This window comes from Falco rusticolus, chromosome 4 (assembly GCF_015220075.1).
Source record: "Falco rusticolus isolate bFalRus1 chromosome 4, bFalRus1.pri, whole genome shotgun sequence".
NCBI classification, from domain to species: Eukaryota; Metazoa; Chordata; class Aves; order Falconiformes; family Falconidae; genus Falco; species Falco rusticolus.
The window spans coordinates 19,833,866-19,861,044 of NC_051190.1; the positions used below are offsets into that span (position 1 = coordinate 19,833,866).

Sequence of the window (27,179 nt, forward strand, 5' to 3'; positions counted from 1 at the left end):
GGAAGACTACAGATGCTTTACTCAGTGCCAGTGTTTTTTTTTAGCTGATAGTCTCCTGTGCTAGCTGAATTCCTCTTGATATTTGACCACTAGCTAATAGTTCTGAAGATTTGCCCTTCTGCAGTGAGACCTCCCGCAAGACTGATGCTCCTGAGAGAGGACAAACTTCAGATTCACCCAAAAAATGGAAGATTCACAAGCTAAAGCATAAAGCCTGTGAAAGGCTTGCAGTTGCTGCCTCTTGTGATGTGGGTGCTCATTTCTAATCCCTTTTAGCCCTACTGTGAGGTGTAGCATCATGGGGCATAAATTGCTTTCAAGCAGTTCTTCTGCCTTTGCAAAGGAGAAGCACAGGGTACCTCTGCCTGGGAACAGATCATTTATGTATCTGAGGACCACAAGCACAAGGTCTACCTGATGTATCAATCTTCAAAGAGTATTGACTTACCTTACATATGAAAGTGCTGGTTGCATTTGTGAGCATTGTTGAAGACACTTAATTTGGTCCAAATGGAATTAAAAAAAGAAATTTTTAGTACTTTTTCAGATGAATGATACACTTGGTCACTGACCTTGTAAATGTAAGCTGTCTTCCTGTTTGTTTTTAACAAAAGATTGTTGTTACCTGCACTGATCAACCAGGAAAGCAAGAGAGGGATGAGAGACGTTGATAGGTTGCTGGCATAGTTAAAGTAAAAAGGGGAGTATTATCAGGTACTTTGCTGGGATCCTTTGCAACTGTTTGTGGGTTGGCACATGGGTAACCTGAGTCGGAAGCGGGTCCTTTCCTCCTGCAGCGAGGAGTACAAAAATCTGAACTGCATTTTTAAGGCAACCTTATTGCCTCAGATGTTGGTGATGACTTGAGGTTTAAAGCTGCGCTGGGAATCTACAAGCCCTTTGGCAGGCACTTGTTATTTAGCAGAATTACTGCATTTTGGGCTCATGTGCCCCTGCTGACAGCACTAATCTCCATGTTAGGAGTCAAAGTACCAGCTGTGCCTGGTCCTATTTGTACTACTTTAGCCACATGGATGTTCATCCATTTAATTTGGAAATATTTCTCTGCACTCATCAGCAGCCACATGCAGGCAACTGAAATTGCCATATTTATTCTGAGTTAGTTTTGAAAGCGACAGATGCTACATTACTGTAAAACATGGTGAAAGGGTTTTCTAGCTTTGGTTTTGTTTCTCATTTGTGCATGACTGTTTGATATATAGGCTATTAATGCTGATGAGTGAAGCTACTTTTCTTCAGCAAGGTCTGCCCTTTCTCCCATATAGTCAAGTGAAGCTTCCGCAGTGGGACTGGTGCCATTTATTTTTAGGCAAAGGACTTAAAAACCATACAGAGACTCAGGAAGGAGAAGAGATGGTGCACGTGTGACACACAAATACACTCGGGTGTGTTATGCAGTGTTACTACTTTTTCTTAATAATGTGACACTTTCCCCAGCCTGAATAATTGAAAGGAATGATACTGTTGTGCGCACACTTGAAGGCATGTCTCCTCCTCTCTCATCTGGGCATGGTGTGTGTGCTGCTTCCAGTGCAGGTATTTTAAGGGGACAAATAAAAAACCTTCTGCCAAGCCTTGTGTCAAGTGCAAGCCTTGCACAACTGCTTCTCTTCTCATTCTTGACTGCATTTAGGGCTGTACAAAAGTTTGACAGTGTGATGTTAGAGTCTTGTTACTACTCCTCGACTTCATGAACCAGCTGTGCTTGGGGTCACCGATGGGGACAGGGACTGTGCCATTGTGCTGCTTACCAGAGCCCTGGGACCCAAAGGACTCTGTTAACAGGCGCTGCCCTGTCCCGCACCCCAAGGGCTACTCACATCGCCTTTCTAAAAGTTAAGACCCTGTCATTGTTTGCGTTAGGAAAGCTGGTACTTAGGGTGCTTAATGAAAAGCTTTGCAATTCTGGGACATGAAGGGCATGCTGTAATGTCTGGCAGAAAAATACTTCTGGAGAAGAGAGGTAGAGCCTATGTTGAAACCATTAAACGCCACTGCCCCACCCCACCCCACCCCCCTTTAGTGTCTGTTTCATTGTACTTTTGGGCTTTGCCTTAAAGCTGCATTCTGTAGCACCTTGCTTGTTTGTTTATATTATGTTTAGCAATCCTTAATAATGTTGTATTTGAGCAGTGGATGGGGCTAGATGATCTCCAGAGGTCCCTTCCAGCCTCAATTATTCTTTAATAGAGATGCACAGAGAGATGCCTACAAAGACTGGAAAGAGTAAATGAAGCAAAAACTTTTAGCTTCATTGCAAAGCACTGCCACAGGAGAAAGCTGTGTGGTTGTGTATATAGAAAGAGTCAGTCTTTCTTTACTAGATAGTTTTTGATGACTTTGGAAGGGAAATACTGAAAAAGGCTCATCAGTTCGTTACCAAACAATCATGTAGTGTTTGCCTCTGCCTCGAGTTCAATTTGTGAAGAGAAGTCTGTGGAGTTTCTTTGAACAAGAATTCAAAAGCAGTAGAGCAGAGAAGCGTTTTCTGGAACAGCTTTGTAAAATTGGCTTTGTTTTTTGTTACTCTTGGCGTCTGTGCTTTCTGGACTTCATGGCATAACTGAGTCGTGTTTCTTGTGGAAATTATTTAGATGTGACCTTAGTGCTTTTATTTTGGCTGCTACCTTGAGCCCCAAGGATTAGTAAATATTGGATGCTTGCATTTAACTGGAGCTAAGCAGAAATTTGACAAACCTTGGGTGCCTTCAATTTGCAGCCTTTTGATTTACTTTTATTTAACAATTATAGCTGGATTTGCCTTTTGGGGAGCCTTTGTTCATGGCATTCTAAGCTAACAAAGCCCAGCTCAGCTGAAGGATGGATTATCGAAAATCAAAGCTAGCTCTCCTAATAGGGACAATGGAATCTCACCCGGTCCGAGCCTCGCCATGGCACCTGGGAGGCCTGCACTCCAGTATGATAAAGCATTTTCTTTGAGAGAGGGTCAGCAGAAGTTCACTTTTAAAGAGGAGTTCTTATTCTCTGTTAATGGGGCTCCCTGTTGCATGGTCCTGTAGTTGCTTAACATAAAAAGAGTAGATTGTCAAAGAAATTACCTTTAAAGTTCCTCCCTGGCAAACTTATCTGAAAGGACAGACCAAGTGTTCTCTCCTGGCCAGACTGAGCAGTCCATGACCCAGCCACCTAAGCTGCAGTGCCCGTTTGCAGTTTAGAATTTGTCAGCATTCTGATTTCAACCCATTGTTTCTTGGCAAGTGCTATGCTTTAGGGTTGTATTTTATAATAGAATCCCTTACCTGGGTTTCAGAGCAAGCCATTTAATCCCTTTATACTCTGGAAATGAAGATACTTGCATTCCTTTAGGGATTTTTCTAGCCTTAACACAGCAGATATATAATTCAACATGCAATGGTATTTATTTATCATATGTGAGATGGACTAGGTCCTTTTTTGGACCTTAGGAACTAAACACAAAATCAAAACATATAAGCAGAGCCAGACTTGGCTTTGTTTTGTGCACATGTAATTTCCTGCTTATGTAATTGATCTCTAGTCATAGCTGGGCTGAGACCCAACAGAAAAACCGTGGGGATTATTCTTTCTGGTCCCTTTCTGACTTAGCTGACTCATTTTTCCCAGAAAGGGAAGAGATGAGAGTAACTGCGAGAAGCGCATGACCCAAGGCCAAGATCATCTGCTGGGAGAAATAGGTATGGGCTGTTTGGGCTTGCTTTAACTTGATTTTTCATAGAGGTGTTTGAAGAACATTTTGGAGAAATTTATTTTTAAAAAACTATTTTGATTTGGCATAGAAGGAAAAGGTAAGAATATCAGTCCAGATTTTTATCTGGGCTTTGGCTCCAGTGGAGCCACACTGAATTTTATAATGTTGGCATTATATTTTTGTAAATTAAAACACTAATTGGACCATTGTTATTTTCAGTGTTAATTGATTTGATTAAATCTCCCCTAAGAAACATTCTGTGTCTCAGAAGATGACACAGGTTTTCTGAAGAAACCGGTAGAACTTTGTTTCCATTTTGGACTTAATCAGTAAAGAAGCATTGCAATTATGCTTTTAGATTCCTGATGTTGATGTGCTGATTTAGGTAACGCAGAACTCAGATGAAACTTTAATTCCCAGTATTCAAAACTGGTAGATTGAATCCAGCAGAGTAGAAATGGAGTTTTTGAATTAATTTTGGTTTTAATTTTTACCTAGTTTTCAGAGTAGGCAACGGCATCTTTTTATGCTACAGAAATGATGATGTTTCTAGTGTTTTGGGCATTTTAGGATTCCAGCAAGAAGGTTTAGGACCCAACTGAGAGGAGGAGTTGACGTGAAAACACTTCTGAGCAGTGTGTGCTAACTTGTGAACCTAGTTTATGATCAGCCCTGCAACAGAAGTAGTTGCATAATTTATTTTGCAATATGAGCTCCAACACAGATCATCTGGAGGGGAGTGGTGGTGTCAGTATATTAGTAGGGCTGCAGGATGATTAATGTCAGGGTGGTGGTGGTTTTTTTTGTTTGGTTGATATTTTTTGAGCAGTGACCATTAGAAGGTATATGGGAGGTGTGGTTAGCAGCAGAAAATCAAGTTGTGCTCTGATACACAAAGCTGTGATGGCCCTTCTCTTCATATCCTTCACTAGCGTTTAGGATAATTAATTATGTAAGTTAATAGTCTGTTTTCAAATTTTCTGAAAGTGCCTGGAGTCTTCCAGATCCATAAGTGTGCTTTGTGTCAGGCCTGTTTATTAAAGCTCTCATACTTAAGCGTGAAATCAGACCAGCTAAACTTTATTTGTGACCCCCTCATTTTTTTCTATGTATAATATACAACCCTGTCTTAACTACCATCAGTTTCTCCAGGGGTCAGTCTTGTGTATTAGATGACGTGAACTGGGAGGAAGAAGGTTTCTCCACAGAAGTCCCTGAATCTAGTACTACTTTGTGTCATGACAGACACTAAGAAAAAAGGGACATTAATTCTGCATGTCTGCATTTGAACAGTGAACGCATCTTCATAAACCCTGTATAGCTGAGGAGCTGTACTCGTGCAAGAAAGCCATGACTCTTCCAAATTAACTCTGGCTGGAAGCTCACAGAAGCTGTTCTGATGGAGAAATGAAGCTGCTGGGATGAAACCCAAGCAGAATCTTTGCTATTTTGTCATATTTAATAAACCCAGGGGCCTTGGAATGGAGGTACAGCATCTGCTCTGACAGTTTCTGTCTTACTTTTGAGTTTTGTCTCTAATGAGTTTATGTCCCAATAACTCCTTAATACAACAACTCCTTTAAAAACAATTGAAAATAAAACAAAAAGAGGAGTTTAGATTGCTTATGGCTTGCTTTGTATGGCTTCCAGGCATTTGAGCAATTTTGCTAACAAGTATCCTGTAACCTATTTCCGAAGGCCACTAGCAGATAATTATATTTGGTTAATTTACATACTTTCAGTTTATAATCCTAATTAGTTCTCCAACCAGTAGTCCCTAGGCAATATGTAGTCTTACCTCATTTTATTTGCCATCCCTACTGTGCTAGTTCTTGTCTTTCAATTTACAAAAAAATGCTGTTAGGTTTGGTTCAGGGCTTTCCCATTTCAGTGCACATCTAAACTGGGTGATTCCATGCTGATTTAAACACTATTCACAAATAAGTATCTTACATTTTTATAGATCTTGCGTCTGGGAGACATTATGCAATTTAGGGAAAGTGACCCCAGTTTGACACAGAATGTATTTTCATTGCAAAGAATAAGGCCAAATTCTGCACCAGCCTGTATCCAGGGTGTCCCATTGACATCTCTGGTTTGCTGAGAGGGGGATGTGTTGGCAAAGGATGGGGACTGAGGTGTTGGTCTGTAACAGCATCGTACTGCTACCATGGCAAAAGTGGAGAATGGGGTGTGGGGCAGTAGGAATGAGTAATGGCTGTGTGAGACCCTCTGGGGAGCTGCGCACAAGGGCTCTGCAAGAGGCTCTGGTAAAACCTCTTGGGCTGCTTGAGACTCTCCCTGTGTATGTGCTATTCTGGGTTCAGGTGTCACCCAAGCCTGAGATTATGCTCTACAGTAAACACTTCAAGAAACACTTAGAAAGAGACTTCCCAATGGAAGGAGCGCATCTCCCAGTGTTGATCCCTGCAGGTGTTGAGTTGGGGTTGAATTTGAGTGTCCAGTGAGGGCCAACCCACCACACTGAGTCAGCATCTTGCTGTGGGATGGGACGCCATGCCAAGGCTGTGAGCATGGCTCTGTTGCTCTGCAGGTGTGTGCAGTGGCTGGTGGAGAGCACCGAGTTTCAGGTAAAGCCTGTAGTAAGACAGACGCAATTTCCACGGTTGCGTGGAGACTTCTTGCATGAGATGTCCTGTAGGCAACTAGAACAATTTCAGTTGTTATCTTCTAAGCACCGGCGTATATACTATAATGCAATTTTTAGAAAAGCTGTTGGATTAAATATTTCCTTAGGCATCAAAAGCTGCTTTCTAGTCTGATTCATTTCACTGGAATGATGTCAGGCTTGGACTAACATGATGGTAATTTCCAATATTTCCTTGCAAGCAATAAAAAGACCCCAAATCTCCCTATTCAACAGTACATTAAGTACTTTGATAAGGCAATGAGAAGGGGTGTGTGATAACTGAAAAAGGAAAACCTGCAGTTTGCAAAGCTTTTGCCTGGATTTCCAGGATAACTGATGGGTTCTGTGAACTGATGCTAGTTAATAAATCATAATATTAAAGGAGAGAGATGATTTTTAAGTGACCACAACAACAAATGTTTAGTGAGGAAAAACTCAAAGGTGTGAGAATAATTCTTGGCCAATAATTTTATTTCAACATCTTAAAGACTGTAAAATTTATACTGTTGATGCTTTGGTGTAATTTCTACACATCACACTTAAATTCCCAAATGTTTCTGCTGTTACACACATGCATACAATGCTCAGCATTTATATAACTGATGCCTAAAGAAACCATTCATTACGTGTGAAGTTACTCCAAAGGAGCCTATTTTTGAGGAATGTCTTCATAATTCTGCCTCACTAGAGCATTTAAAATCTTACTCTAGTATCTCCAGGTAGACTAAAGATGACTTAGTTGTCTTCATGCCTGGTTTAAGGATTGTGATTTTGCACTGATCTTAGCTCTGCCTGTGCATCTGAATTTCTGGACTTCAGGAGAAGCCAGTATTTTGCTATGGCTCTCACAACTGCAATTGGGATGAACAGAACATGAACTCAGAGTAAAGCGGATTTGAGACAGAGATATCAAGTGTCTTATATTGAAGGCAGTGTGTTGGGAAAATCATGTTTTCCCTACTGTACTACTTGTGATGATAATGGCTGGTAATGCGTCAGGTGAAATCCTGGCTCTAAGAAAGTCAATCAAAATTTTTCCAGAGACCACATTAGTACTAGTGCTTTATCCAAGAGGAAAATGCTGTTTGAAGATAAATTTACAGAGGCTTATTGACATGAGTGCTAGATTTCAAGGGGCAGTGATGATTTACATGGGCTGAAGATGCATTTTTTTGGTATGTAAAAGAGTTACTGTGGAATATGGTAGATGTACATTCGATGCCAATTCAGTGCTAGTTCACAAAAGGGGTGGAAAAAACCCTGAACAAATCTCTTGTTTGCTTCTTGATAATAGACAGAATAGACACTGAGAAGCTGTTAATCCTTCTGCTTCATATTTATCACTTTTACCGTTAAGATTATAATTTTTGCTCTGTACAGTTATGACAAGAGATTCTAGAACGGAAACTTAGAAGGGTTTGGGGAGCAAGTTTTTTTGGGGTGTGGGGAGGGCGGCGCAGGCAGAAAGGGAGGGGATGTGGAGAATCTGGGGGCTATTCACAATGAGTCTAAATTATTTAATCAAGCAGAATATTCCAATTTATATCTGAATCCTTAATTAGAAGTGCAAAACTAGAAAAGAAGTGTGACACCTCTTTGACATTTAGCTTTTGTCTCTTTCGCCATCTCTTTTATTTACTTTCATTTATATATGCTTTAATTTATGTATTGTCTGTTTTTAGTGCAAACTCACACACAGAAGTTTGTAGGTGGGTTTTATGTACCACTAAGAAACCACAAAGCAAAGCGAAACAGCAGGGTAGAATCATATTTCTTTTTCACTTACAGGTCACCTTAAATGCCTTGTGAGTTGAGGATATGTATTGCTTGATTCTGCTCTTGATTTTCCTTGTGCTTCTGTCTTGCCTCTTCCTTCTCTCCTTCCCTCAAGAAAACCTCAATCCGAATTCCCCCCAAAGTGAGGATGTGGATTATTCTGTTAGGTTTGACTCTGGTAGGCTCTCCAGGCATTTCTGCAGCACGCTACACTCGAGGAAAGAATACTCTACGTGGTGAAACCAGAAGGGAATCAAAAGAATTTTAAATAGTTTGAAATATAAAACAATAATTTATTTTACTTCATTTTACTTGTTAACGTTTGTAGCTAATGATGGTTTCATGGAACTGCTTTTATAATTCAATACATTCATATCTATAAAGCAAACAGTTACTACCATGGGTTTTTCAAATTCCACAAACTGTCTTATATAAACAACTCAGCTGTACATGCACCTTTTTCAATAGATTTCAACATTTGCAAACATGCTTTAAAATCCTTTAAAGCTGCAGTATAGTGTACTTTGCTTCAGGCTTTTCAGATGAACCCTATATACTTTCTTCAGACACCTTAAAAAGAAAAATGTTTATATGTTGAGCATAACTCTAAAAACTGCTGTTTGATAAATGTTAAATATTACAAGAGAATGTCTCTAAATCTGAGTTCAAACCTTGAGCTAAATATTGATAAACAGCACTCTGTGTAGAAGTGAACAACAGCAAAATAATATCACAAAATACGGTTTCACAAAAAATACCTATGTGCAGTTGCTCTTGTGGGTTTTTTGCAATTTTTTTAGGTAAAGAAAAGCATGGGTACCTTTTAATATGAATATAGTGTAAGCAAATTACCTGTGTAAGTATGGTTAATACAATTCTGATATTTAAACATTTCATGTAAAAGGTAAGAAGTAAAAAAGTACAATCAGTATTCCAAAAAGCACTGCTAATATTGCCTTTGAAGGAGATGGGCAAGCTTCCTCTCCGCTTCATAATGGAGATCCTGGCACCCACAGTTGTAGAGTTCAGTATTTGAACTATAAACTTGATGACTGTATCTTATATACAAAGATCTTGCCACATTGAACGAGGCATTGATTTCTACCCCAATGGTAGCGTTTTATGTACATAATTTTGCAGTGGTGATTATACAGTAGTCACTGACAGGAAGGAATTGTACACCCGTGTGCCATCTGGTGACTTTGTTCCATGGGTTAGCAGTTCTTGGATTGTCATCCAATTGTCAAATATTTTTTTATTTCTCTTCTTCATCATTTTTTTGTGACTCAGTTCAATGATATTCATCTCTTTCTTTTCTTCTGCACCTTGCTGTTCCTTTAAGCAATCTAACCTGCTCTGCATCATAAACTCACGCCGCCTCCTCTGCTCCTTTGCTTTCACTAAATGCTGCTTCCGCTCTTCCTTGCTCCAGTAACGGCCCATCTTCATTTCACTTATGGCATCATCATCGGTAGTCATACCACTGCGCTCCTCCTTAATCTTTATGGCACGTTCTCTCAGCAGCCTGTCCCTGACTGGCCTCTTTGTAATGTAGCGGGTCCCATCGCTTCTGACCTTGACTTTCCACTCCATCCTTGCTTCGCTCTGGCTTGAATTAAAGTCTTTGCACATACTCACCAGACTCATTTGGCTCTGTGCATACTCCACTGCTGATTTCTGTTGGATCAGCTGCATGTAGCTCTGATAGTGCTGTGCATGGGCAGGAATATGAGCATGCTTATATGGAGAGTGATGGTACGGGGAGACGTAGGAACCAGAAGGTTTTTGACCATGTGTAGGGCTTTTGCTTCCATCACTGGCTTTTCTCTCCTTGCTTTCCAGCTGCTTGCCAAGTTCGGGATCTTTAGCAGAGGCATGGCATTTACCAGTGCTGGATTCATGACTTTCTGAGCCAGCAAATAAATTCTTTTGGGAGACATTATATGCCACTGCCCCCTCATTACCTTGACAGTTAATGCCTTCTGCAGTTCTGCGCAGTGAATTGTCAGGGGAAATCTCCAACGTGAGTGGTGTGCTTCGGCAGCTTTCGCCTGTGTTATATGCGCTTGAGCTATCCTTGTCAGACTTCTCGGGGAGCTCTGTAATGTCTGAGAGCTCGTGCCTACGAACATCGATGCTTGTGTTATAGTTGCGGAACCCGCTGTTATGTAGCATCCAAGGCTCCCGGTACTGATCTTTCAGCTGCTGCATTTTGTGAGCTCTCACAATATTCAGGCACTCTAGCTCAATATTGCGCAGCTCCTCGTTCAGCATCTCCAGCTCTCTGTCAACACTTTCTTGATCACTTTTGCTCATATCCAGAGTGCTGTTATGATAATACAGACTGTAAGGGTTGGCAGACTTCACCTGGCACTTCAGTTCCAGCAGTTCCCGGAATCGTTCACATTCGTCTACGGGGATGCCAAGGAAGTCAACGTCTGTGCAGTCGGCTGAGATAAACGACTCATTGCTGAACTGCATATCGCCACTCCCTAGGGTGTCATGGCTGTACGTCAGCTTCTTCTGGCTCCCTAAAGTGTTGGAGGAGGTGGTGTGATCATCTGCGTTGTTCTCCTGCTCGGAGCTCTCATCGTTGCGAGTGCTGTCGTCTGTGCGCCCCACGCCACTGTCCTTCTCATGCTGGTTAGATAAAATAGTGGCTGTATCTGTGGTACCTCCATCCTCCTCATGCTTCTTCTAACAGCAAAAGAAAAAAAAAAGTCAGAAAGAGAAATTATTGCAAGGACATCAAATATTTCACGGTTTTTATTTCTTAATAGTTTTCTTAATCTGTCACTTTTTACGCTTTATAAATCTTTGTCTTTTACTTATATGGAAAGAATATTATTAAGAACTCAGAACTGGTGACCAAAACCACAGCCTGCTGTGGATGTCCTTTTCAGAAGAACCCGAGGTCTGCTTTTTGGTTGTATAAGCAGCAGTGGTAGAAGTCACATTTTCAAAATGTTTCTTCTCTCACTTAGGTGCACAATAGTATCTATTTCTACTGTGGGGGCAAAGTGAGAATACGTTTCTTCAAAACATGTGGATGCTACAGAGAATGTAGAGTTTTAGAGAACTCTAGAAAAAACCTCTAGACAAAACCTGAAAAACTATTCATGAACTAGTATGATGTATTAATCATGGCAGAATAATGGGGAATACAGGCCCAAATCTGTGGTTTTGCATAAACTTTGCTACATAAAAACTTTTTTGCCTTTCTCCCCATATATAGACCTTATTTCAGTCATTTGCCCAAGTTCTATATCTGGATTTTAAGGTTTCGTGAGGCAGGCTGTTTTCAGTTTTTGTGTGTGTATATCAAACAGGAAATTGTATAAGTTAGCTCTCTGCCTGCTATATGTACTACCCACCTAGCTTGTACTTCTCAGTGACCACAGCCAGAATGGTGGATTTCTAAGAACTGTGATCATGTTGTTGTAAGTGGCAAAGTAAAAAAGGTAACATCTTAAAACATTTTGGTTCCTGAGATGAAGTTTGTGGATAGTCATGGAATATCTTGAATTTACTGAAAGTTTTTTGCCTTGATCGTCATTTGAGACAATAAGTGTATTCAGTCAAGCTCAATATTGGAATATCGAGCGCAATGTGAAGTTTTGACACGACTGTACAACAGAACAGCAGTACCTGCTGAAGCATGCTGGCAGTAAATTGCATTGCCTGGTGGTGCTGTTCCTCTAACATGTCCATGTGCAAGTCATCCAGAAAATCATTTCTGTCATCATCCATCCATCCTTCATCCAGCTATATGAAAAGGAAGGGAAAAAACAAACCAAATGTTGTCAAAAGTACGAAGACTGACATAAATTGTGTTCCTTCTTTGTGTAAACTGGGAAATCTTAGGAGATTCCTTCCTGTGACAGTGTTGCTGTGTCCTGTGAAGGAGCACACATCTCCTTGTTGCTAAGTGGGGGTATTGACTGTTCTACCTCCCCTCACAGCTGCCTCCATCTCCAGCAGTGTGGTTTTATCTTCATCAGTCCTTTATATATGAAATGAAACCAGCCTTTTCATCCATGGAAATACTTCTAAGAATTGGGGCTGCTTTGGTTTGTGCGTGACTTGATTAGGATGTTTAAAAATACGCCCAAAGCTTGAACATACCACTTGCAAGGCAGCATCAAGGCCCAGGAGGAAAAATGCTGGCTAGGGGTCTGTAAACCTGGGGGTTTTTTTTGTTTCTCCCAGCCTCAATTACCCGCAAGGGAAAGATCAGAAACATCTAGGCTAACAGGATAGTCATAAGCCTGACCCTATGTCTCCAGGTGCATTGGCAAGGGTTGCTTTCAAAGCACAAGGAGCAGAGACAGATCAAACAATAGTGCTCGTGGCTGTTTGTTCAATATCTTAGTTGTGCTAATCCTGCTCTACAAAGAGATCTGGTTCAACCATTTATTACAGCTGAGGATGCTTCTTGATGGTATTTAACTGCATTAAGAGATGGTGTATAAAGGGCTAAATAATAGGTGTTTTGATGAATGATTAATCAATAGCTATAGGAATTAGAGTTCAGTATGTTCTTCAAAGCTAGGGCTTGAAACCATCCATAATATCTCACACTGATGTTTGTAATAGCACTGCAGCATATATAAATCACTGAACATCTCATAAATTGAACTTTAATATAAAATATATATAAAGTACCATGACTGCTGAATTTCATTATTTTAGACCATATATATGTCCCTAGTCAAACTGTATAATATGGTTTTAGGTAGATTTAGGTAGGTTAAAATTCTTCAAAAGAACAGCTTTCTACAAAACAGCAATTCTTTTAAAAGACTTCAGAGGCTGCTTTTGTTGTTGCTACAGTACCTGAATTTCTGGTCTTGCAACAAGTAAGGAGATATTCTTGCTCTCTTCACTGGTGAGAAGTGCCACAGCTTCTTCTCGGTTCTGTACCTCTATGCCATTGATCTTTAAAGAAAAGAGCAACACAATGAGATCTTTTCATAGGGATACTTAAAAGCTGCTGTGATGAGCTCTTTGGAACTGCGTAGCTGGATACATCACAGTGCAGCACAGGCCAGGCACAGTCCGTGTTCCTGTCTCCAGCCATGGTGTTCATGTAAGTGTTGGGCAAGTGTGTTGGTTTGGACACGTGAAGTTATTCCATACCTCTGCATGTGATGTGCACAGCCTTGTTATGAGGACAGAAACTGGAGAAGGAGAGCTAGGCAGGAGCAGAATCATAACATCAGGTCTGGTGGGTGGAAAGGAACAGGAACGTCCTTGTGTGGGACAGGTGAGGCTGAGGATGCTGCTCCCAGAGACTGAACAGGATGTGGACCTCTGCTCGTGTCAGTGTCTGCTCAGGCTTCTAACAAAGCCCTTATGGTGTAGGATTGTTGCACTTGGAAGACAGCTCATTCTGGCACACGGCACTGGGGTGTTCAGCCTGCTGCACAAGTACTAACGTCCCTGTGAATAAACAGGGCTGCCTGGAGAGATTTTGCAGAGAGGAGTAGTTACTTGGGCCAAAAAGGAGGCCTTGTGTGGTAGAAGGAAGGCTTAAAAGTGGAAGTGTATCACAATATATACTGGAAATGGATGATATCTGCTGACAAAACACTTATCCTGTAGAGTAGGGCCAATATAGGGCTTTATGCAGCCAGGAATATCAAAATCTGACTGAGATATGGTGGGTGAAAGGGAAATAGCCTCAGAAAGTTAAAAGGAAGCATATGTACACCAGTCTGAAGAGAATGATTTGTAAAAATTATAGCGAAATAAAGACTAAAGACATTGTAGCAGACTAAAGTCTGCTAACGCACTATAAACTGTTCACACACGTACCTGAATAATGCGGTCCCCTTCTCGGAGTCGACCGTCTTTTGCAGCAATACTGTTAGGATCAATCTAGAAAATAAGAGAACTGTGAGTGCTTTGGAGGTTTGAGAGCTCAGTATTTACTTCCCGTTGTAAAGCCAGTACTGGTAACGTGACTGATACTGTAAGCTGGTGTGTCTGCCATTGCTGCCAAATCTGTGGTTGGGTACATCTCACTCTGTGATTACAGGACTCCTCCTTGCTTATGTCACAGTGAAATACATATTAAAATCATCAAGTCAAAACCAAAACGTTTCTTCCTGAGATGTGTCTTCAGAGAAAGTAGGTTTATCACGTTTGCATGATACCAAGTTACCTCATAATTTAACATTTTGCTTTACAACACAGCGCTCTGATTAGAACCGGGTTTTGCATGCAGAACAGGAAGGATGCATTTTAATGGAAGAGTTTTAGATTTAGTTATGAGTTTCTTTTCCCCAAACTGCTGCTACTAATTTGAAATGGATCTGCATGACAAAAAGATTATGTATAAAATACTACTTATTTCATGAAAGGGGGCAAAGACAGACAAACAGGCCCCAAATCTTTGCAAATAAAAATGTGAACAAAAACTAAAGGAGGAACATATTAAAAATACTTTGAAAACATACACGAAATTGGATGCTAAGACTGTGTTGGGGGAAAATGAACACTGAATGATAATATACCAAAGCTTGGTTTCATTGGATGCAGGATTTCATTCAGTCTGGAGAAAAGGAAAAAGAATTGTATTGCTGCCAATTGCTGCATTCTGGCTGTTTTTCAAACACGGTACAAACAGAAGACAAATGTCTTAAATGCCCAACGCTGCAGTTCAAAAGACAAATTGTATCTTATGGAAATCAGCTCAATCTTACCTCACTCACGTAAATACCCATGTCATCTTCATCATCTGTTCTGTAACATACAGTAAGTCCAAGTTTGTCCTGGCTGTTCACTCTATGTAAATCTACTTCCTGAGGTTTAAAAAAATAAAAAGAAAAGACATTGTCAGTGAGACATGGGTGACTGATGGAAGCAATTTTTCAAATACAATGAAAATATTTTGCTTAAGTGATATAGTGGATCTCTTTTCATTTCACTTGTAGACGAGGTTAACTTACTGAGCAGAACGTGATTATATGCAGACAATCAATACCTGGGGCATTTTTGACCCTTCAATCAATATGAAGTCATTTTGAAAACAGACCTTTTATTGATCTTAAAGAAGAAAAATGACCTATATTTCATGTAGTGGTAAGACTTCAAACACTAAAATACTTATAAAGTATGATTTCAATATTTGCCACAGCTGATATATGTTTCCTTATAAGCAGGGAAATTTTCTGGCTTTTCAGAGAAAAATATAATACTCTATTACCTTAACTTGTGTAATTTTCATGAAATAATTCAATAAATTTCTCAAAAGCGTGACTGAAGATCAATATATTGTCAGCAAAGAATTTGGTATTTGTAATAGAAATATAAGCAGCACTTCAGTATCTTGCAAGGGTTTGGTTTCAGCAGGTCATGGTTTATCATTCTAGTGCTCTTCGGTGGTCTTGTTAGTCTTGGAGACATTTAAGCTATCTTAAAAATAAATGTGCTTTTTCTATGCTTTTTTGCAATGAGGATTTCATGTGGGTTGTTTTACTCCTACATTTGCTGCTGCTCTGTGATGCTGGTCTGTATATAGGGTTGTAAAATCCGTGGAGATACCCACAAGCTGTGCAATGCTTCTGGCTGGTGCAGTCGGTGTGGCCATCCATGTAGCATCTTTCAGCTCTGCCTTCTTGCTTCCAAGGGGCATAATGGGAGCCTAGTGCAATGCACTTAACCCGCTTACTCTAACTGCTGTGCCAGTCCTGATGATGCTGCCACAGGGAGGAAGGATGTTTCCTCATAGATAGAGGTGTAATAGCAACCGTAGTTGTATTTTTTTACTTCCCTTAGCAGAGTGCTTGGCAGTGAGCGACGCTTTGCCAGGTCCCACGCCTCTGCAGCTAATGCCAGGTAGGATGGAGGAGGCAGCTGTGGGGCTCAAGCCCCACTGCTGCGAAGGAAAGAGTTGGGACCAGGCAGAGGGGGCAAAGGGACACAGGCTGAGAAAGAGGGCACAGCCCGTGCAGGATCCGAGGACTGTCCCAGCCCCAGGGCAGACCCTGAACCGCGTGCTTGTGCTTGGACCTGTCCATTCCAGTGGAAAAGTCCTGATAACACGACTCATTATTTCTGAACTTCTCTCTGTTTTGACCTGTGCTGTGCCATTTGTAAGGGGCAAGACAATGAAAGAAGCTGAATGAATAATTTATTGGCATGTCTAGATGACAGCTGCCAAGATCAGCATTCTCATGTTATTTACTTGTCAACATGCATAATTAAAAAAAAAAAAAAAAGAGAGAAATATAGCTGTAAATGTCAGTGACATTTCAGATGGTGTTTAAATGGTTTCAATCAATAGTATCCATGGTGAACTGCTGCTCTTTTTCTCCCTCTTTTGTTACTTAAAGGTTTGAACACAATGCTTTAATAGTGGGATTTTTTTTCCAGATTTCTAAAGCTTTGGGGGCTTTCTAGAGAGAAGGTGGAAATTCTTCAGAAGAAAAGATGAGACAAAGTGGATTTTATTCTGATCTCAGTTGATGCTTGGGAATGCCACTGTAGTCAATGCCTTTATTCTGCATTTAATAATGATGCCAACTGGGGGTGAGGTGGGAATTTGTGAATTGGGTCTAATTCAGGCCTAGAAAGATTCCTTTACTTCCCGCATGCTTTAACGTAAAGATTTCATGTCTTTAGGAAAGTTTTTATACAGTTTACTTATTTAAAAACATGGCAATGGCATAGTGGCAAGAAATTAATGCTGTAGCTCGTTCTACTGTTTGTCATACTAGTAGTGGGGAAAACCCCCCAATATATATGTGTGTGTGTATGTATATATATATATATATAAATAAAATGTTAAGAAGAGCCCCACAAAAAAAACAAACAAAAAAGCACGGTGACTTTGGCCATTATTTAAATACATCCTATGTAACCGTGAACACTTGCCAGCAATTTTTGGGAGTGGAAGGAGAGGAGGGAGCAAGCTGTTAGTTTCATTCTTACCTGCTGCATGTTTTGAATAACAATAGATGTTTTTCCAACAGTACACAACTATAAAAGGTGTTATTATAATTAAAAAAAGTATGGCTTTATATTTAAAACACACCATCCAAGACATCACCTGTGATATAGCAGAAGGTAATAAATCATCTGGTAAATTAAATAATATATATTTTAAAAGGAAAACAGATACACATTGTTTAAAAACACTCACAAATAAAGCAGTAAAAAGCTAAAGAAAAAAAAAATTTTAGAGCAGGTGTTTAGAACCTGAATTTTTATGAGTAATTAGTTGACAGAGTTACCCTTGGGTACAATCCCTTTAGTCTTGGTAGGAATAGAGTAAGTGTGTTTGATGCTACCCAAACATGATAATTTTGTGAACTTAAAGATAGGAACAGCTGCTTTCTGTGGGTCTTTGCATCAATGAAGTTTTAATACAATCATAATTTTTTGAGATGTTTGAGAGATAAAAGTGTGCAATTCCAGTTGGAGCTGAAGGATCAATGCCAGCGTCTTCAAAGCAAAAGTTATTTTCCATATTCAGAGTTGAGTCTGTATAATGCACAGATACATGAAAGGGGAAACAGAAGAATGGCACCTGCAAGTACAGGTATTATGGTTGCTTGTGTAATTATACCAGGGATTAATTAAAGACTAGGAGTTAATATCAGTCTAGAGAACTTTGAAGGCATAAGTTCACGTGTCTGCAGTGTCACAGGACTTGCCATTTCTTACTCCTGTCTTCAGTGTTGCACCTCTGGACAGCCCAAGGGTCTGATCCTGCTAGCCTGCAGCATTCTGTACTCCTGCTGCAGAGAGCAGCTGCTGCATGCACAGCACCAGCTGGGCTCCTTCCAGTGAGTCTGCTAGATGCATGCTCTTTCAGATGAGTCTGGTGTACTGTACAGTCTTAGGATGAAAGTATATTTAGTGCTTAGCTGGGTCTCAGATAGAATAATATGAAACGTATCAGCCCACTTACATTGCAGAAGGGAGACGCTGAAGTTATTCAACAGCTGCTCTAGATCCGCACAAACTAGCAGATGATGGTGCTATCCACAAAGTGTGGTAAAGTTGGGGCTGCGTTAGTACGATAAATGTAAAAGTTTCATATAAGATACAACTTTCACACACACAGATAATTAAAATCTGCTTCTTTAGATCAGGTAAAAGTGACACTTCGAGAGATGTTCAAGAGAAGTATTTGTATGCTATTTCAAAACAGTCTGCACAAGAGAACTGTCTGAAAGATTATTGGCTCCATATCAAATGTAGAGCCAAGGAGGGCTCAAAGAGCTAGTTGCTGAAATCCGTATGGCATTTGTAGCAAGACAAGGAGAAATGAACATGCAATATGATATTATACCTGCTCATAATATGAATGAGGAGTAAGTGATAATAGTAAATGAACCTCTGAAAGCTCAGAAGATCCTTCATTTGCAAGAGATTATTGAATTATTGCACTTCTGATTTAAAATTATGGCCTGCCTGCAAACTTATATAAAAAAAGAAAAATCAAAGTCCTTTCTCTAACAAGACAGGAATGAACAGTAGAAATCTGAAATGAGAGGACAACGATGGGTAAAAAAAAGTTCAAACATTTACAAAGCATTATCCAAACGTTGCATGATACATACGCTGTCATCTTGTCTCTCTCTGTAAAAAGTGGTGGGGCTTTTTTCTGTGCTGACTTGTGACACACCTGACCAGCAGGGCCTACTTTTTGGCTACTTCATTAATAGGTTTCACCCAGACAAGAATGTCAGGGAAATAAATACAAAGAACTACTTACTTTTATACTGTGTGAGGCTTTTTTTGCTACTTTTTGGTGACTGACCCTGGCACAGCAGGAGGAAAAATCTTGTTGTTCTTGTCTTGACGCTAAAGAAAATGATCTTTCTGTTTATCTTTTCATGTAACTGTGGTTTTCAACATAGGTAAAAAGCAAAAACACCACCCCTCCACTTTTCAGACAAGAACATTTTATAAAATGTGTTTCCTTTCCAAAATTCTTTGTCCTAGAGAAGAATCAACCTTGAGGTTTCTGTGCCATCCCAGCTCTATGATGGGAACTCTCTGATGGACCGCAGAGCTTGGACTAGCTTAAATCATCAGTGGTGCTGGGGAAGGCTGAAGAAAAGTGCTTCTCACCCTGATGAAAAGAGGTTTAGGATGCCTAAGTAAGGTAACTTGAAGGATTCTCAGGCTCTTTGCCAAGCAGATGGCCAATGGTCTGTGATTAAGACCTTTCTCATGCAGTAAGAGGTGTTAAGATCATGTTGAAATTCTCCAGACAGCTAAGGGAGGACAATCTTTCAGTATTAGCTTGCCAGCAAGTGGAAATGTTGTACCATCTCTTAGGTTTGTTCTGAACAGCATAGAAATACTTGTCTCAGCAAGTACAGTTGTGAAGCTGAAGGAAGGTACTGCTTTTTAAACCTTTACGTATTCAGTTGCTGCCTGGGCAGGACTGCTAGGGCTGAGGTCCTTTGTATTCAGAGACACAGTAATGCCTTGAGAAGCTCCTGATCAGTGCAACTCCCTGCAGAGCGGGAGTTTTTACTGAGAAGAAATATATTCACATAAAAGATGCTTTCAAATGCTTTACAACCAGGATGGAACAAAAATTGCAGAGTGCCTCTGATGGAGTGTACTGATTCCCATGTTCAGGTAGTTATCTCTTGCCTCCTCCTCTCCCTTGCAAATAGATTATTGGAGAAATAAAAGAAAACTTTCAACCAAAGTAGCAAACTACAGCAAATGGGGAGAGCTTGAAACCCTGGTACTCAGCTTTTATTTATGGTTTCCTAAAAGCAGTGAAGCATTAATTTCAAAATTTTAAGGACAGATTTTGGTGCTCTGTGTGTTCATTTTTTGCTGATCAGATGCTGTGGTTTCATGCCGGGAACAGTGTGCGAGCTGTGCACTGGGAGGGCAAAAAGCTGTTTGAGTGAATCTGTTCTCCTTCAGTCTTTTGACGTGAAGGCTTCACTTCTGTCCAAGACTGAGTGAGAGTATCAGAAGGGAGATTTCTTAGCAGTTAGCAAGCATTTCATGTAGTTTTTCACCTCCAAGCTTAGTCTCAGCTAGCTATTCAGCTGGGTTCAGTTCTCTACTCGGGAAGAAAGCAAGACCTACATACAAGTTGCATATAGGAAAGGGTAAAGACAGAAAGTCAAATGGGAGAGAACAAGTCCTCTTTTTGATGTAGAATGTTCTCCTTTGTAATGTGAGAAAGTTAACACGCTGAGAAAGCCCTTACTTGGGCTGTGTGTCTGACAGCCGGACAGACTTGTTTGAATAAACATATTAATGCGTAACGTTTCTGGGGAATCCTGGAGTGACATTATTCTTCGTTTATGAGCCTGAAACGACTTCTGGCTGGGCCTCTGAAGAATGAATGTACTTTTAATTTATAATAAAATAGTAGTTCAGCGTATAGTCTTTCTTTCCTTGTGGCATGTAAACTTCAAAAGAAAAGAAATGGTATTTATTTATTTTTTGTTGTAGGGAATACATGTCAGTTACCTCTGAGTCATCAATTTTAAGATAAATGTGGAGAGATAGAACTAAGAACACAATTTTGGCTTCTCTGCAATACTGCCAGCATAAATTCCTGCCTGTGGATATTTACATTAGAAGCTGCTTGTGAACTTGGGTATTTCACTGTTTTTTTCCTTTTTACTTGTTAGAAATCACTAACCAGTCAGTTATAGACCATAAAAGTTTAGATGAGGAGCTTCTGATTTAAATTCAAAGCACATTTTATGGACACAGAAACCCAGAAGGCTGACTTGATGGCTTTCTCACTTTAGACATTCCTGCTGCAGTCAATGAAATGGTGCCTTTGTGGTCTTTTAAAACATATCTATCAAAAGACAAACAAAAAAGCCACTAGCCAGTTGAGTCCCTGTTAGCACTTTGACCTTACCATTGATCATAGTCTCTACAATTTGAACAAGAATCTTTAGTGTTTTTTAAGAAATACTATTAGGCTACAGAGACTTTTCTAATGTTCATCTCCCTGTGTTACTAAGCTGATCACCTTTTGCCTTGAAGTACTATATCAATGTCAAAATTATTAATGTTGGGGGTTTAAGGCATATTAACGTCTGACTACTGAAGTGCATGGGTTTAAACTGTTTTTAGCTCAGCTGGTTGACATTTTAATGGAAGCAATATAATTTATCCACAATATTAAATTTCCTAAAATATAGATTTTTGGAAAGACACTGGCAGATAATACTAATTTGTTCTACATTTTCCCTTAAGACTGAAATCTATATTATATTTTTTTTAAGAAAAAAAAAAAAGGCACTTGTTTGAGAAGTAAGGCCTTGAAGTCTGCTAAACAGCATTTGTTTTACTGGCACTTTGATTTTATCCTGCCTTTGATTTGTGTTTGTATACAGAGATGAATTGCTACCAGATCTGCAGAATTTGAAAACAATTTTTTTATGAGGTTTTAGTCCTTGATCCTGCAAACACTTTTATAGGAGGGAACAACTTCATGCTCATAGAATGACTGAACACTGCTCCCATTGAAGCTCTTGATAAATCTATCGCTGATTTAAACAGAGCTACAGACAGGTCAGCATTGCTTGCTTTGACAAATAAGCGTTAGCTAGACAAGGATCTAAGAAATCAGGAGTTGCAAGCAAGCTAAGAGGTATTCACTTACGGATAATCTTGAATGGATTATCTGGGTCACACATTGCTGGTAGTATTTAGAAGTACTGAGGTACTTCGCTGTTATTTATTACAAATGATTAAAAGCACTTCAGTGTGTCGGTACTGCTTAACTATCTTGCAGAACTAACACTCAAAATTTCTGTGCTGTGCTCTGTATTGTTGGGAGCAGGTTATTAAAATTGAGAAAGCTAAGGATGAACTTTTGATGGGATATACAAGTGTTAAAGCCAAAAGCGTTTTTTAAGTATTTGGCAGGAAAAGGCCTTGTGTGCCTCTGTGACTGGTTCAACTTTTATTATCTGTAATTTTATATATATACACATATAACTTTTCAGTTATGAAAAAGGGAGGAACAGCTTAGTATCAAGGGAGTGAAATATGTTCTGGTCTTGTCTTGTAAACTTAAAATACTTCTAAATTATATGATGATCAAGAACATCTGTTAGTCAGCTGGAGAATATTTAAGTGAAACTCACACATTTTTACTGTGACTTTGTGGAACAGGCCTGTCCTGCCACTCACCAAAGCTGAAAAGTATTTCAGATTTTCAGAAAGTCTATGTCAGCATATTTATACCGAATTTAATTAACAGAATCAATGACTTCATTATTTATGTTAATTTGTTAGCTGAAGAGTTGGCTCATCGGTCCGCGGTGCATAGTTAAATACGCTGCTGTTAAGGTTTGCAAGCTGCGAAGTAACTAGTGAGCAATGTTATTACAAATATTTGCTTTGAAATGTCTTTTCACTTTATACACAATATAAAGACTGTGACATGCACATGTTTAACTGTTAGTAACTAGCTACTAAAGACTAAGTACCTCTAATTCCAGCTCATCTCGGTCCATTTCTTGATGAATTCCTCCCATGTAGTCATTTGGGTCATAGTATTCATGCACTGATGGATGGCTGAAAAAAACCTTATGTTTTAGGACAGCACTCAGCACTCTCGTTAGCATATGAATACATTCCAAGCTTATAGCAAGTCATCACAAACACGATGGACTAACACCCATGCCAAAAATTTGCATGTGGTTAATTATATATACTATACCATTTACACCAATAAGTGCATGAAAAAATTCAGGTATTGTAAGAGGAGTCTAAAACATCTGGCACCTTACAATGAATGAGAGACTTGTAAAGAGTCTTAGTGTTTATTAATGATTTTTCTCTGAATGTAAAGCTGACTTGGGGGGAAAATATACAGAGAAGAGAGCAGCAAGTAGGGTAACGGGTACCAAGTGACAACTAAGTCAGTAAATATTTGCTGGGGTTCAAGATGAGAGGGAATAAGAGATTATTTACTTGTGAGTTCAGGTTATGTGCAGACATGAAAGTAGAATCATTCTTGCCGAGCTGCTTGGTGTTTTTACTTTGCCTTAAAGACACAAAATTTTATCAAATTTCTAAGTACTATCAAAATAATATGCCACCCAACTAGTTGGATCAACAGTATTCTGTTGATTGATTTGAATGCAATAGGCTGTACATAATGATTTAAATACTATTTAAATATGCACTACTTCATATTGCCATTCACTGTTGGCATGCTGCTTTTTACAACTTGAGCCCTCTGACACTTTCACTGTCTATACTTCGGAAGTTGTAACCAGCGTAATGCTCCTGTGATCACTTTTTCTAGGCTGTGTGTTGTTTTTTTTTTTTTTTGCAATTAAAGTAAACTCCCTTTAATTCTCTGCTAACTAGATACATGCTTCTTTGTAAGTGTGAGGCTATTTATGTACCAGCATTTCCTAATTGGCTAAGATACCCAAGTTGCTATACACAGGCTAAATTAAGCTGAATGGGATTTTTAGAAGTTACAGGAAGCATTAAGAAAAACCATCTCTGTTTGCTTGTGCATGCTGGGTGACAGCGTACCCAAATAGCTAACTGACTGCCTTTGTATGAAGGGATAGACGTGAGGCAGGCTATGTGGTTAAGACCAGCATCTACATTAAAGCAAGGCCACTGATGATGCTAGCAGTTTGAATCTATGCCTAACACTTAAGGGGCAATATGAAGTTACTTGCTAGGACTGAGCTGGTATTATGCAGGCATGTTGCAACATAAAAAATTCATCATGAATTAATCTTTGCCATTTTTCTAATGTAATCTGTTTTGCAATTGGAAAGTGGCAGGTATTGAAAACCCCTCTTGCAAATGTGTTTGGGGGTACGCAGTGGGTAGGTGCTCTAAGAATAAGTGTGTCCTCTCCACAGTGCTCTAAGCCCTGCTGCTTGTTCACTGCAAACAAGCCCAAAGCTGTAGCCTTTTGTCAAATGTTTCCGCTAAAACATGCAGCTGTGCTTGAATTTTCAGTGGGCTGGGAATAGGTGGCCATGCAGTAATATCCGATGGAAGTCTTTCAAGTAATCAGCACTGAGAGTCATGAACAGAACAGACATTCACACAGGCGCCCAGTTGCTGGCTGAGTGTGTGAATGTTAACACGCCGTGAAAGTCACTCAGGAGCAGTACAGGATCAGTGCCTGTTTGTAGTCAAACCCTATTTCTTGGAGCATTGAGAGGGGTGTCCGGAGAGGCATGCTGGGGTGTGTTGGTGTGCCGATGGACGATTGCAGCTCAGGCTGCCTGCGGGTTCCTTTCAGAGCCATACTGTGCAGCCAGAACACGTGCACACTAGCAGTGCCTCTGACAGTGTCCAGGGTCACCGCAAACCCAGGTATTGCTGTGGATTGACCGGATCATGGTCTCATACACAGCAGCTGAGATGTTCAGAATCCTTTCTGTTCCTTTTTCTCTTGTGGAGATGTGTGGCAAGATGACAGGCAATTTGCATGGGTTCCTTGGGGAGCTGTTTTCCTGTTGAACAGCGTGTGAGGGCGTGGTGTGTGTGTGCCAGGAGATAATTGTCATTTTTATTTGTAAGTATAAAAGCATCAAACTACCATTAACAATAATTAAAATTTGATTCTAAAACATCCATGACAGCACTGGTAAGTAATTTTAGTCCTAGAAAATAACTTATTTGAGTAACATCACTGCAGGGTTATAATAAAGTAATTAATACACTGGAACAGAACGTAGCAGCTCTTAGCATTACACAATTTATGGCAGCCATAAAAAATAAAGTTAAAGCATAAGCAACCCAAAGAGGCAGTGAGAGGAATTACAAGAAGCAATAACTTTATCCATCAAATGCCAGCAAAAAATGAGCTTTATGAGGCCATGTTGTGACTGAGTAGCATTACTCATGTGCGTAATGCCTTGCTAATGTGTAGAAAAAAATTAAAACATTTTGAGTTATGGCTGAATACCATATGAATCCTGGCTGCTTCTGGGAGTACATGTTTACCAGCAAGTAAAGGTGAGATTGTGAACTACTCCTAACATGCCATGTTAAGGAATGCAAGAATTTTCAAGGGCTTTGTAAACTGTTACTTACTCTTCAGGTAGGAGATATGGGTCTAGCACAGAGACGGGTGGAGTAGGTGAGCCCATCTTGCTTAGAGCCATGATGTGTTCAAAAGTGATATCTGTCTGTGTGCCCACGTCTACCAGCTGAGAGTCATGAGGAGGAGTGAAGACCTTGGTGCGTGGTGTTCTTCTCAGGACTTGCACCACAATGGGCTCCTTGGCTGTTTTGAATGCTTCCACTGCCTGCTCGTGTGTTGCTTTAGATAAATCCTTCCCATTGACCTGTGGGAAGAAAACAAGCAAAGCAATGAGAGAAACAGTCAGAAAGTGGAGGGTATTGTTGGTTTTGGCTGTTAAGTCTCAACTTCCATCTAAAGGTATATATACATGTACTAGGAACTATTTATGTAATGTTACGCTTCTCTCATCTTCCCGTTTTACTACAGCAACTTTACAAATCCTGTGCTCTGCTTTTTATTTTGGTAGTTAGATTTTACTGGGCTCACTGAACTAAAGCACAAACCAGCATCCCATTTGTTTCTTGCAGATTAGAAATCCCTCAGCCCTTGTTCAAACAGAAAAAGTTATTGATTCTCCTATAATTTTTCTGGTTTTGTTTGTTTTTTAATCTTTTAACCTTTTTGCTGAACAGAACTACCGGGACAAGATCTGAAACTACAAAACCATGTATTTGTGTCTGATGAACAACTTTTCAGATGAGACATGACAATGGTACGCAGTCCCTGCAGTAAAAACCTGCATTTTATGGATGGGCATGGACATCAGACTGGGGTAGTGAATAGAAATAATAAGGGAAAAACAATCATGGGCTTTTCTTTGAAAGGACTTTTTTGGCTGTGTAGCTTGGCCATTCCCCATCTCCAGATCTCACCACCGTTATCTCGTGGTTGAATGAATAACGTAACAGAACCTTACTAAACATGACTGAGAGACTCCACCGAGAACTACCAGTACTAGACGTGCCAGGCCAAGAAGGGGGCAGGGGGTGGTGGTGTCTGAGAAGAGAATCTTAAAACAGATCCCTCCTGTCTCAAAGGAGTAGTGAAGATTCTGTTCACAACAGCAAAACTGAAATGAGGCAATCAATTCTATACACAGTTTCAAATCTTTGGCAAGCAGAGGTGTCCTTCCTGATCCAGAGAGGGGTCTTGAGAATTTCCAGCCCACTGTGGCTTTGCATATCACTCTTGCTTAGCTTCTTTCCTCACACAGTTTCTAATGAATTCTTCATAAGTATCTAAGTCTAACCAGAGGCTGTGAAAGAGATGAGGTCATATTCATCAGAATTTTTATAAAGCTGCAGAACAGTAACTCTCATTTCAAGTTTTCGTTCTTGAGAAATTGTAATGTTTCTGTCTGTCTCTGACTGTACGGATTGTAATTTTAAGGAAGCTAAACACAATGAACAGTTTGGAACAAACTGAAAAAAGGCAACTATGGTAAAAAGACTGCATCTGTGCCTACTTCTTGCTGTTTCCAGCCCAACACAGAGATTTCTTTTGAAATTTAGCCTGTTTGTCAATACGTTGGCAAATCTGAAAGCTCTGTGCGCTCATATGCAAGAAGTGATGTTACAGAAATAGTGGGAACCACTAGTAATTCCAGTAAGTTTTTATCCTCTTTTAACCTGCAAACTGTTTGCATTTTAGTATAGATGACAAGAAACAATTGATGAGAAGCTGCCCAGAGAAAGCTGTACAGTGAAATTATGATCTAAAGCCTCATGCTATCATATAATAGTTACCACGTTCTTTGGAGTGGGGCAAATGTTGGCTGACACAGAGATAAACTGAAATTGGAGATTTGAAGATGCTATATGACCACTGACAGTGAGGGCCCCTGTCATAGCAGTCCTTCTCATTAAGAATCATACTTTGTTTATATATTTTCTTTATGAATGATGTCTTACATCTTAACTCTTTCCAGTTAGACAGCTGTTCACTTGATAAACCACATTACTGTATTTGTAATCAGAGGTATGAGTTGCACAGCAGAAACTCTTGCCTTCTGC

The 27,179-nt window shown here is 39.9% G+C and overlaps 1 protein-coding gene across 2 annotated transcripts in view; it reads right to left on the reverse strand.

Moving 5' to 3' along the window:
• Positions 1–8,407: 8,407 nt before the first annotated feature.
• Positions 8,408–27,179, reverse strand: part of PDZRN3 (PDZ domain containing ring finger 3) — a 147,454-nt gene continuing 128,682 nt past the window's right edge. For both annotated transcript variants that reach the window (XM_037386676.1, XM_037386678.1), the window contains 7 exons: positions 25,176–25,429; positions 22,586–22,673; positions 14,843–14,941; positions 13,953–14,015; positions 12,972–13,073; positions 11,784–11,900; positions 8,408–10,832 (listed from right to left, as the gene is read on the reverse strand). In XM_037386676.1, the coding sequence (XP_037242573.1) occupies positions 9,282–10,832; positions 11,784–11,900; positions 12,972–13,073; positions 13,953–14,015; positions 14,843–14,941; positions 22,586–22,673; positions 25,176–25,429 (2,274 nt within the window). In that variant the 3' untranslated portion in view covers positions 8,408–9,281. The remainder of the gene's footprint in view (positions 10,833–11,783; positions 11,901–12,971; positions 13,074–13,952; positions 14,016–14,842; positions 14,942–22,585; positions 22,674–25,175; positions 25,430–27,179) is intronic.